Here is an 11,807-nt window from a genome sequence, read left to right as displayed (position 1 = left end):
CGTCCTGGCTGCGCAGGCGGCGGCCCGGCTCCGGACGCAGTGTGGGTGCTCCCCGCGGGGTCCCCGGGAAGGGGCGCGGGTTGACCCATGTGCGTGAGGAGGTGCCTGGTGGGCTTCACCTTTTGTACCTGCTACCTGGCTTCTTACCTCACGAACAAGGTGAGGGGGCGGGCGTGGGGTGGCGATGGCTGCACGCGGGAGAGCTGAGTCCGCACACCGACGGGGAGCTGATGCAGCCTCCCGCATCCTGGTGGCGGTGGAGAGGAAGCCTACTCTGTGGCATCCGCAGGTGGAAATAGGATGTGTTGAACCGTGCCGGCCCTGCCTGCTTCCCGTCCTGTAAAGCATCCCTTGCATCTGCAACACCGAAGTTTTTGATTGGCGAATTTCCAGGAAATTAATTTGGGGTTGTGCATACTACTTTTTTTTTTTTTTTTAAGATTTTATTTATTCGAAATTGAGAGAGAGAGAGGCAGGCAGAGGGAGGAGCAGCAGGCTCCATGCAGGGAGCCTGATGCGGGATTCGATCCTGGGACTCCAGGATCACCTGGGCCGAAGGCAGGTACCCAGCCGCTGAACCACCCAGGGATCCCCTGCATACTACTTTAAAGGGAAATAAAGCAGTTGGTTCTTGTCCTCTCGGGGAAGGCGGAGTAGAAGAAATCTGACAAATCTGTCTTCTTTTTCTACAACATACCCCTGCTCCTAGAAACCCACAGAGTTCAGGAAGCTTTTAAAAAGAAGAGATCAATCAATCCATTTCCATCTCCATCTTTCCCTCACACCACAGACTCCCAGACTTTTTCTTTTTTTCTATGTCTCCATCCCAGACACTTCCAGTATATTCAAGAGGTTTTCGTGAAAATATTTTGGAAAATAAAATGTGAAATTAATTTTATTTAAAGTAATGTCACGTAATTCATCTTAATGAAAAGGCAGGTAAGCAGTGGTACCATGTTTTTATTTTGTTAGGAGGGGAAGCTGGCCTTGGATTTAGTACCATGCAGGGAAATGTTGGACCCCTGTGGGGTAGAGTGGGGCAGCTCCTCCTGTCAGGGACATTGGGCTGGACACCAAGGTAAAGTGGTGATACCAGGCCCAGGATCACTCCCACCATAAGGTCTCCACGCCCCCACCCCCACCCCCAACCTCAAACCCCTCATGCTTTCTGGAAATAAACTATTAACAAATAACATTTCCTTATACCTGTTCTCTTAATGTGAGTAGCTATCTTCAGGGCACTCAGAGGATGCTCCAGAACCCTCTTTCCCCATGTCCAGTTGATTTTTAGTTCTAATGATGAAGATCCATAAATAGTACCTTCCTGGGAGGCAGTGATGGGTTTACATCCTGGCTCCACTCAACTTGATCTTTGGGACTTTAATTTCTCTAAACCTAAGTTTTTAAACTTTAAGGTAGGATTAGCAAGTCCTCTTCAAAGAGTCGTTCATTAATGGAAATTACGTTAGTGAGGTGGCTGGACAAGTGCCCAACATCATAGTAAATTAGGTAAGTGGTAAATACTATAGAAGAAACGGAAGAAAGGAAAGACAGTCTTTTGCTTATGGTATGATACAGTAATTATTAGCTTTTAACAGATTTGTTTCTTCCTCATTGAATAGATAGCTAAAGTAAAAGGTTTATTTTAGCACCTTTTCTGGAAGATGTGAATTTGTGAAATCCTGGCCTTTTCACTTTCATATTCTAATTTGTCTAGTTAACCTGATGAATATATTGGTAACATTTCACTTAAAAACAGAATGACCTTCCTTTTATTTTCATATAATCATCAGAAGGGAAGAGTGAGAAATCTTCATGAAAACCCACAAGCAGCATTATTGGTTAACAAAGGAAGTACCCAAGTAAAACAGTCCTGCAGGCAGATAGCATTTAGTTCATAGCAATTTATACCCTCTCTGGATGCACATTGCATCTATGGAATTATTTTCTATTTACTGGGGCCTCTCACCATTTTGCAATCAATGTAATAAAGACGGTAGTACATTCCATGTGCATCATGCCTCAAGGTGCTAGATAAAAAAACAAAAAACAAAAACAAATTGTCATGTGTTTAGGAGAATCTGATCTGAGTAATAGAAATCGTAGATTCCCAAGGACCCTCAGAATTTCAATAATAAATCCTTTTCCATTTTCCACAAAGGTTTGGAGTGCTTTGGTTCAGGGCTCTGGGGAATGTCAGAGTAGATGGAAAGCAGAAGAACAGTAAAAGGCAGAGAGAAAGGGAGGTGAGATTATATAAAGGAGAAAGAGGAACTGGAGGCAAGAGTAGCAGAAAGCAGGTGTGAGGCCTGGGTAAGGTTGGGAGAGGTAGTCCTTCATAATGGGACTCTGGTAGGGACTTTGTAACTCTTAGATTATGCCATTGTTTCACCCCAGGACAGTCATGCTTCTTTCTGGCCTCCATGGTAGTTTGGCTTGGACCCAGTAGGGGCCAAATGAGAAGGAGCTATGCCCTGGGCTCCCCAGCACATAGTGACTGCCAAATGAATTTTCTCTTGAATCAATGAAGATTATTTTATGTTTATAGGACAGGAAACTCTCTTCCAGTTTTTAGTAGACTCTGTGCTGGTTTTTTTTTATTTTTATTTCTCTATTTCTCAGTATAGTTTCATCTGCAAACTATCTCCCTGTGTTTGTAAAAAGAAAATTGATTAAAAACAAACAAAAAACCTTGTCTATTTTAGGCTTATTGCTTCTAGTGTTAAAAGAATGGTTGATTTTGGTTTCAACAGCAGGTGTTGTGGCTCTCTGGACCTAGTCTGAGTGACATGTTGCTCCAGCCTGTGGAGATTCTGGTGGTAACCAGCCCTGTGGGGCCCAAGCAGCTACTGGTCTTTTTTCCTCTTACAGCTGTTAAGCTTTCAGCCTGGAGTCAAAGTCCACATCTGTTCTCCTTTCAAAGGCTCCCAAATTGCTCCTTCTTTTTCCTACGAAGTGCTCACGGCTGTTCCATTAAATAGCATTTTGCCCTGAGCAACACTTTTCAGTGACATGAAGAATTGCCGAAAGAATAAATATTAGGACTTAATTTCATTTTTCAGAGATTTCTTTTTTCACTCTCGTTTAACAAGGTAAGGTAAGAACTTCAGCATTTTCTATCTTCACCCTCAGTATCTATGACAAAGTTCAGCACACAGTAAACTAAATAAATATTCATTATCTTCATGAAGGTTTTTTTTCTTAAAGATTTTATTTATTTATTCATGAGAGACAGAGAGAGAGAGAGGGGTGGAGAAGCAGGCTCCATGCAGGGAGCCCGACATGGGACTCCATCCTGGGACGCCAGGATCACGCCCTGGGCCGAAGGCAGGCGCCAAACCGCTGAGCCACCCAGGGATCCCCTTCATGAAGGTTGTTAAGGGTGATGTAATGCATGGCCCAGATGCTCACTTTATCCTTTCTCTGTCTCTGGTTTTTTTTTTTTTTTTTTTTAAGATTTATTTATTCACGAGAGAAAGAGAGAGGCAGAAACACAGGCAGAGGGAGAAGCAGGCTCCATGCCAGGAGCCCAACGTAGGACTTGATCCCAGGACCCCAGGATCACGCCCTGGGCCAAAGGCAGGTGCTAAACCGCTGAGCCACCCAGGGATCCCCTGTCTCTGTTTTTTTTTTTTTTTTAAGATTTTATTTATTCATGAGAGACACACAGAGAGAGGCAGCAGGCACCCTGTGGGGAGCCTGATGCAGGACTTGATCCTGGGATCCCAGGATCATGCCCTGAGCTGAAGGCAGATGTTCAACCACTGAACCACCCAGGCATCCCTCTGTCTCTGTTTTAGAATGAAAATATCAAGGAAGAGTGGGGAGGAGCATACTGAATTATGTGAATAAGTAGATTTCGGAGAAGAAGAAGGTCCATCTCTAGTGAATATTGATCAGAGCACAGCAGTTAGCCGTAATTGTGACATTTAGGAGCTCATACTAGAAGGCATTGGTGTAGTTTAAAAACAAGTATGTAAATTTGCCCAACCCCAGTCCATTCTGTTTTTTAGATCATGTGAAGAATCAGTAGAGTCCTTGCCTAAAGCCTTTAATGGTTTTTAAACTTTCCAAAAATTCTTAGTGTTCAATAGTAGGAAAAGATACCCAGGAAGACAAAACATAGTCCCCTCATTCATGAAGTGTTGTAAAAGACAGACTAGAAATACAAGTTGACCTTGGTCAGGTTGGTTTGAAAAAATCCTTAAAATGCTAAAGCACAGAAAAAATTAATGATGCCTACGCAGAATTAGCTAAAAAGAAAAAAAAAAAAAAGGATCTTTAGAATGCAAAAACCAAATTCTCCCAAATGGAAGAAACATGAAGGAAACAGAGTATGATGCAGTTCTTCCTTGAAGAGAAACAAAGGAGGGGTTTGGATTTTTAGGTAAATTGGGCAGTAGATAACGTGAATACTTTGAGAAAAGAGACTGTGTCCATTTTTCTTGAGTTTCTGCAGCTCCACCATGGCACTTCTGGGGTCTGGAAAGAGGCTGAATGGTTGGGCATCCACAGCATCAGACCCAGCTGCTGGGCATCCCAATTTGCTAATGATTCCAGTTCCATACCCCAACTGAGAGGTGGTCAGGCTTCTGATGAGCCTGCAGAAAAACAGACCCACTCTTTCTCATATGACTTGGAAGGTCATTTTTTAATTTTTGCCCAGTATATGATTTTGAGGGGAGAAGGATAAAAGTCTTTTTGAAATTCGAGTGTACTTAGGTTTCTTCAATAAGAATTTCTTTCATTATATGATCAGTTCTCTATAATTTGTTCATTACTCTGGTATTTGTTTTTCAGTATGTCCTGTCTGTCTTGAAATTTACCTACCCTACATTGTTCCAAGGGTGAGTATCTTTTATGCTTTTTGTACACATTTGTGGGACATGTCCAACCAGCATCATTAGCTGTACTTTGTACTATTTTTAGGGGTGCCTGAGTGGCTCAGTAAGTTTAGTGTCTGACTCTTGATTTCTGCTCGGGTTCTGATCTCAGAGTCTTGAAATGGAGCCCTGCTTTGGGCTGCGGGCTCAGCAGGGAGTCTGCTTGAGATTTTCTTTCTCTGCCTCTCTCGGCTCCTCCTTCTGCTCACGTGCTATCTCTCTCCAATAAATAAATCTTTAAAAAAATGTTTTTAATGACTATATAGATTTTCTTTCTTTTTTTAAAATCAAATAGACATACTGTAATTTATTTAACCATCTTATTAATGGGCATTTAAATTGTGTCCCATTTTGAAGGATAAAAACAATAATATTATCAGACATTTTTTTGTATTCAAATCTATCAAATTTCTAGCTATTTCTTTGGGATAGATTCCAATATTAGAAATTTGGGTTAAAGCATATGAACTTCTTTAGTATTCCTCTTGGATATTAAGTTCTTTTCCAGAAATGTGTTACCAATTTACATTGTCACCCAGCCTCTATATGAAAGCTTCTATAATATTGTACTCAAACCATGACTGTTTTTTTTCTCTCTGATGATTTCATGAGTCCCAAATGGTATAACACTTTTTGTCTTATCATTTCATAGATTATTAATGAAGTTGGACAGTTTTCTTATGTGTGTTACCTACTTGTATCGATATTATCAGTGAATTGTCTATTTGTGCCTTTTCTCCTTTTATTTTTACTGGGGTGTTAGTATTTTTTCTTATTAATTTAATGACTTCCTCATATTTTAAGATGCCAACCACTTGTCCATCACGTTTATTAGAAATTTCTTTTTTTTTTTTGGCAGTTTGCCCTTTGCCTTTCATTTTGTTCATAATTATTTTGATTTTTCAAATATATTTTTAAGTAATATCATAGAGAATTTATTGCTAAAACATAAGAAGGAAGTAACAGAGAAAACTACAGATAAATCTAGCATGTGGTCTTATTTTTTTTTTAAGATTTTATTTATTTATTCATGAGAATACGCACAGAGAGAGAGAGAGAGAGAGAGAGGCAGAGACACAGGCAGAGGGAGAAGCAGGCTCCATGCAGGGAGCCCGATGTGGGACTCGATCCCCAGTCTCCAGGATCATGCCCCAGTCAGAAGGCAGGGGCCCAACCGCTGAGCCACCCAGGCATCCCCCTAAATTGTTTTAATTATTATAACATTTAAATATGTCATACAGCATGACATCCTTCATTCTTTTTTTAAAAAAATATTAGACAATTGCAAACAAAAAAGCAGGGTAATGATCTTTGCTAGATGAGGTTCAGGACAAAAAGCACTAAACACATGAAGAAAGATGTGTTATGATGCTAAAGCAAGCAGTTAAAAATGAAAAGACATGTTATGGGGCACCACGGTGGCTCAGCAGCTGAGCATCTGCCTTGGCTCAGGACGTGATGCCAGATCTCGGTTCTGGCTGTACATGGATCTGCAGTGGCAAATTGGTACAGTATCTGTGAGTGACACTTTGGCAATATGGGACACTATTTCAACAGTCTGAATCCTTCAATTGCACGATTCCACTTCGAGGAATTTATTTGAGAGATTTACTTGCACTCACATAAATGAAATACGTATGAAGATGTACATGTGAAATGTTGCAGCTCTGTGACAGACAGCAGGCATTTTTAAACAACCTCATTTTCATCTCTACAGACCCCATTAAATAAATTATATTATGTCCTTAATGGCAAATGTCAAAAAATAATGACACTCAGGTGCTGAAATAAAAAGATTTTCAAGGGCAGCCCCAGTGGGTGGCATAGCGGTTTAGCGCCGCCTGCAGCCTGGGCTATGATCCTGGAGACCTGGGATCGAGTCCCACATCAGGCTCCCTGCATGGAGCCTGCTTCTCCTTCTGCCTGTGTCTTTGCCTCTCTCTCTCTCTCTCTCTCTCTCTGTGTGTCTCTATAAATAAATAAATAAATAAATAAATAAATAAATAAATAAATAAATAAATTTTCAAGATACATTTAATGGGGGACAAAAGCAAATCTATTACAGGGTAGTACAGTACTATCATGTAGAATAGTGTGTGTATGTTTTCCTTATTTAAAAAATAAAGGTGGGATCCCTGGGTGGCACAGCGGTTTAGTGCCTGCCTTTGGCCCAGGGCGCGATCCTGGAGACCCGGGATCGAATCCCACGTCGGGCTCCCGGTGCATGGAGCCTGCTTCTCTCTCTGCCTATGTCTCTGCCTCTCTCTCTCTCTCTCTCTGTGTGTGTGACTATCGTAAATAAATAAAAATTTAAAAAATAATAATAATGGTGAAGAAATTACCAAGAGTGGTTACCCATAGGAAAAGGTGGAAGCTGTGCAGAGAGGGGACAGGCAAGGGAAGAAGACTTGCACACTTCTGTTTTTACACTTATGGATTTTTGTTTTTTTATCATATCACCAGTACATTATTTCAGGTGAACTTCAGAATTACTTTGTCAGGTTTCCCCCTACTATTTCATAGCAAAACTTTAAAAATATTGTTTATGATCATGTATACAGTAGTCCCCCCACATCCGCGGTTTCTCTTTCTGCGGTTCTGATCACCTGTGGTCACTGTGGTCTGGAAGTAGATGATTCTCCCCTGACTTATTATCAGGGGTGAATGGTAGCCTAAGGCTCTATCACAATGCCTACATCATTCACCTTACTTCACCTCACCATCTAGGCATTTATCATGTCACAGAATCGCAAGAAGAAGGGGGAGTACAGATATTTTAAGAGAGAGACCACATTCACATTACTTTTATTACAGTATATTGTTACAACTGTTAAATTTTATTATTGGCTATTGTTTTTTTTTTTTTTTTTTAAAGATTTTATTTATTCATGATAGTCACAGAGAGAGAGAGAGAGAGAGGCAGAGACACAGGCAGAGACACAGGCAGAGGGAGAAGCAGGCTCCATGCACCGGGAGCCCGACGTGGGATTCGATCCCAGGTCTCCAGGATCGCGCCCTGGGCCAAAGGCAGGCGCCAAACCGCTGCGCCACCCAGGGATCCCCTATTATTGGCTATTGTTAATCTACTGTGCCTAGTTTATAAGTTAAACTTTATCATAGGTATGTGTGTGTAGGAAAAAACATATTTGGTTTGGCACTATCTCCAGTTTCAGGCATCTGCTGGGGGGTCTTAGAATGCATCCCCCCACAAGTAAGGAGGGGCCCACTGTATTTCAGTTAGTAAAGCTGGGATATTGTTTTCTCTGTTAATGAATAGGAATCATTTCTTGGTCCTAACTGTCTTGTAGTCCTTCCAGGTTGAGACTTAGGGAACTTAGGTGGGAAAGAAGGGTCTCTAGATCTGGATTGCTTTTTCCCCTGTGTATCAGTGGATATGACATGCTGACTTTTGTTCCTCCAACGGACTGTAAGGTCTACAAATGGAAGACTTTTAAAAAAATTGGTCTTGCCACTGGAGTGTGACACCCCAGTGCTTAGAACAATGCCTGGCACATAGGAGTTACACAGTAGGGCAGCGTAATTCATTCTATAAATCCTTATTGGGTGCATACTATGTGGCACTGTTTTAGACATGTGGGGTACATCAGAGGAGAAAGCAAAGATCTCTGCTCTTGTGTAACTTTCTTTTCTCTCCTGCCTGCCCCTTAAATTTACTTGCTGTGAATGGTACCTTCTATCTAGTTGCCCAACTGAGAAACTCCCAGAAACCTGGGAGTTGATTCCTTTGTCTTCTTCATCCTTAACATCTAGTTAACCACCAGGACACCCTGAACATCTTCAGAATCTGTCCTCCTTCTTCATCCAAATAATCCCTTCCTGGGCCACTGTCATCTCTCAAATTACTATTGACATTTTGGGCTGGGTAATCCTTTGTTATGAGGCTGTCCTGCACATTGTAGGATGTTTGGCAGCATCCCTGGCTACACTCACCAGATGCCAGTAGCACCCTCCCTTCTCCCACCGCAGTTGTGACAACTAAAAATGTCTCTAAATACTGCCACATTTTCCCAGGGGGAATATCCATATGGTTGAGTGCCACTGCTCTAGATCATACTGTTGGAGGGCATGACCCATATCTGTCTGCTCTGCTTGGCTGGGTCTGTGAAGGTTTCACAAAGAGGCATAAAAACTGGGTCTTACAGGATGAGCAAATGTTCACCAAGACACAAGGAAATGGGAGAATATTATGGGTCAAGAGGACAGCACATGGAAACTCTTAGAAGTATGAAATGACCTGGCACATCCAAGGCTGTGGGTTGTTTAGTATGGCTGGAATGTCACTGCCCATGGCAGATGGACAGGAGCTGATCCTGGAAGGGGGAGAGTGCAAGTCTTGGAAGGCTTGTGTGTCACACACCAGTGACTATCCTGTAGGCCAGCCAGTTCTCAACTGTCATGTCACAACACTTGGGTGTGTTGTAATCGCTTCTGAGGTGAGGTGTCTCAAGTCATAACTCAAAACAAGGTTTTAAAATCAATAAAGCAATAGAGTGAACCAAGGTGAAGTTATGCCTGTAATACCATCTCACTCATTTTGAATTTTGCTGTACTTTGTGCGATGGCAGGGGCAGGGGTGCTTAATTTACAACCTGTGCTCCCCCTGTACTCTGCATGCTGAGGAAGTGTGTCTCACATGAATTACATGACCCCGAGTGCGTCGTGGCAGAAAAGAGGTTGAGAACTGCTACTATCCACCCAGGAAGAATCAACCATTTTTAAAACGAATGAGTGAACAAAATTAAGTTAGCATTCTGGAACAAGCCCTTTGGCTGAAAGGTAGAGAATGGATGTTGCAGGACCATCCTGGGGATAGGGACACCAGTTAGGGCACTGATGCTGGGTTCAGGTATGTCACAGTGGGAGTCTGTTTGAGGCAGAGGCAGAAGAAATGAAAGTACTTGAGAACTGTTAAGGGTTTATGCTTAATAGGATTTCATGAGCAGATGAGGGAGCTGAGTGAGGAGGAAGAGCTAGGATGACATCTAGGCTCTAGTTTGGCTGATTAGGGATGCAGGAGCCGATCAGGATGGGGAAGGGAAGTTCAAGATAATGTTATAGGCAAGTTATTATTGGGAGCTTGTGGAGTATCAGGGTGGCGGTGTCCAGGTAAGCACAGTTATTATTGGGAGCAATGGGAGAAGTGGAGACAGTTGTTGAGATTGGTCAGGAAAAGTCTAGATAGAATAAGAAGACTATCAGTGTCAACCCTGGATGGTACAGCTGGACTCAAGGAGAGTACAGGTTGAGAAGGACGGAACTGGGAACTGGGATGCCAGCTAGGAGAGAATGGGAAAAGAGAGTTGGGGGAAGGCTTGGATGTGTATATTTGTGTCAGCCAATGGGTCTGCAGGGGCTGGATGGTGTTTGAGCCCATGGCATTCTCTCAAATTCACAATGGCCCTTATCCTTTCTAGGTGGCAGACACTAATTGGTGGACTTCTGCTTCACGTGTCATGGAAGCTGGGCTGGGCCGAGATCAACAGCACTTCAAGGTAGAACTACCTCTTCTTGCTTGATTCATGATTCATACCCTGCATTTTTTTCACATTATTTGATTTCTTCTGGTGTTACGTTGGGAAACACTGATGTATATTTGAGTTGCTTGATCTCTTAGTTCCTTTCTGAGATTTTAATGCTTTTATAACCGTATAGAACTCAAGGAGTATTGTCCTGGTTAGTGATGTTACTAATATAATATTAGAATTAATTGAGATACATAATTTATAACACTGTATTAAGTGAGCTTTGTGTTAGGTCATAGGAGCACAGTATATGGGTTTCTAAATCAATTTAAAATTTTTTTGTAAATTTTTAATTTTGAAATTATTTACTACTTTACAGAACAGTTAGAAATAGTGCAAAGAACCTCTGTATCCTTTACTCATATTCCTCAATTATTATTTTACCTTGCTTCTTCCATCATTTTCTCTTGAGATAAATATATATAATATATATATATATATACATTTTTTCCTGAACTGTATAAGTTACAGATTTGAGAATAAAATGCCTGTTTTCTTTATTTCTAAATTCTTTAGTGTGATTTTTCTTTTTTTTCTTTAAGAATTTATTTAAGGGAGAGAGAGAGAGAGAGCGTGCACAAATGAGAGGGGCAGAGGGAGAGGGAGAGAGAGAATCCCTAGTGGACTTGGTGCTAAGTGCAGAGTCAGATGCAGCGCTTGATCCCATAGCCCTGAGATCACAACTTGAGCCAAAACCAAGAGTCGGTTGCCCAACCAACTTGCGCCACCCAGGCACCCCTTTAGTGTGTATTTTCTAAGAGCAAGGACATTTTCTTACATGGCTGCAGCTCAGTAATCAAAATCAGGAAATTAATATTGATGCAATACTATTATCTACAGACCAAATTCATAGTGGAAGAAGAGAGTGGTCAACAATGCATTAGAATTTTTTAAAATATTTTATTTATTTATTCATGAGACACACAGAGAGAGAGGCAGAAACACAGGCAGAGGGAAAAGCAGGCTCCCTGTTGGGAACCCGATACAGGACTCCATCCCAGGGCCCCAGGATCACAACCTGAGCCAAAGGCAGACGCTCAACCACTGAGCCACCCAGGCATCTCAAAATTTACCATTTAAAACAATTTGTAAGTGTACAGTTCATTAGCATTAAGTGCATTCACAGTGTTGTGCAACCGTTACCACCATCCATCTGCGGAAATTTCCCATCATTCCAAACAGAAATTCCATAACAAACAATAACTCCCCACCTTGCCTTCCCTCCCACCAGCTCCCAGTAACCACCTTTCCATTTTCCATCTCTATGACTTTGCCTACTATAGGTACCTCATTTAAGTGGAAGCATACAGTATTTGTCCTTTTGTCAGTCATTATTTCACTTACTGTCTTCAGAATTATCACAAGTAAAAAAAAAAAAAAA

General features: G+C 41.6%; 1 protein-coding gene across 16 annotated transcripts in view; it reads left to right on the top strand.

Moving 5' to 3' along the window:
* SLC35D4 (solute carrier family 35 member D4) overlaps positions 1-11,807 on the top strand; it is a 111,890-nt gene continuing 100,083 nt past the window's right edge. For all 16 annotated transcript variants that reach the window (XR_013381283.1, XR_013381280.1, XR_013381279.1 and 13 more), the window contains exons 1-3: positions 1-159; positions 4,801-4,847; positions 10,319-10,396. Coding sequence is in view for 9 of the 16 variants with exons in the window: in XM_077900259.1 (XP_077756385.1) it covers positions 88-159; positions 4,801-4,847; positions 10,319-10,396 (197 nt within the window). In the remaining 7 variants the exon portion in view is untranslated. The remainder of the gene's footprint in view (positions 160-4,800; positions 4,848-10,318; positions 10,397-11,807) is intronic.

This window comes from Canis aureus, chromosome 6 (genome assembly GCF_053574225.1).
Source record: "Canis aureus isolate CA01 chromosome 6, VMU_Caureus_v.1.0, whole genome shotgun sequence".
NCBI classification, from domain to species: domain Eukaryota; kingdom Metazoa; phylum Chordata; class Mammalia; order Carnivora; family Canidae; genus Canis; species Canis aureus.
The sequence above is the reverse complement of the archived record's forward strand: the minus strand, read 5'-3'. Positions and strand labels throughout refer to the sequence as shown.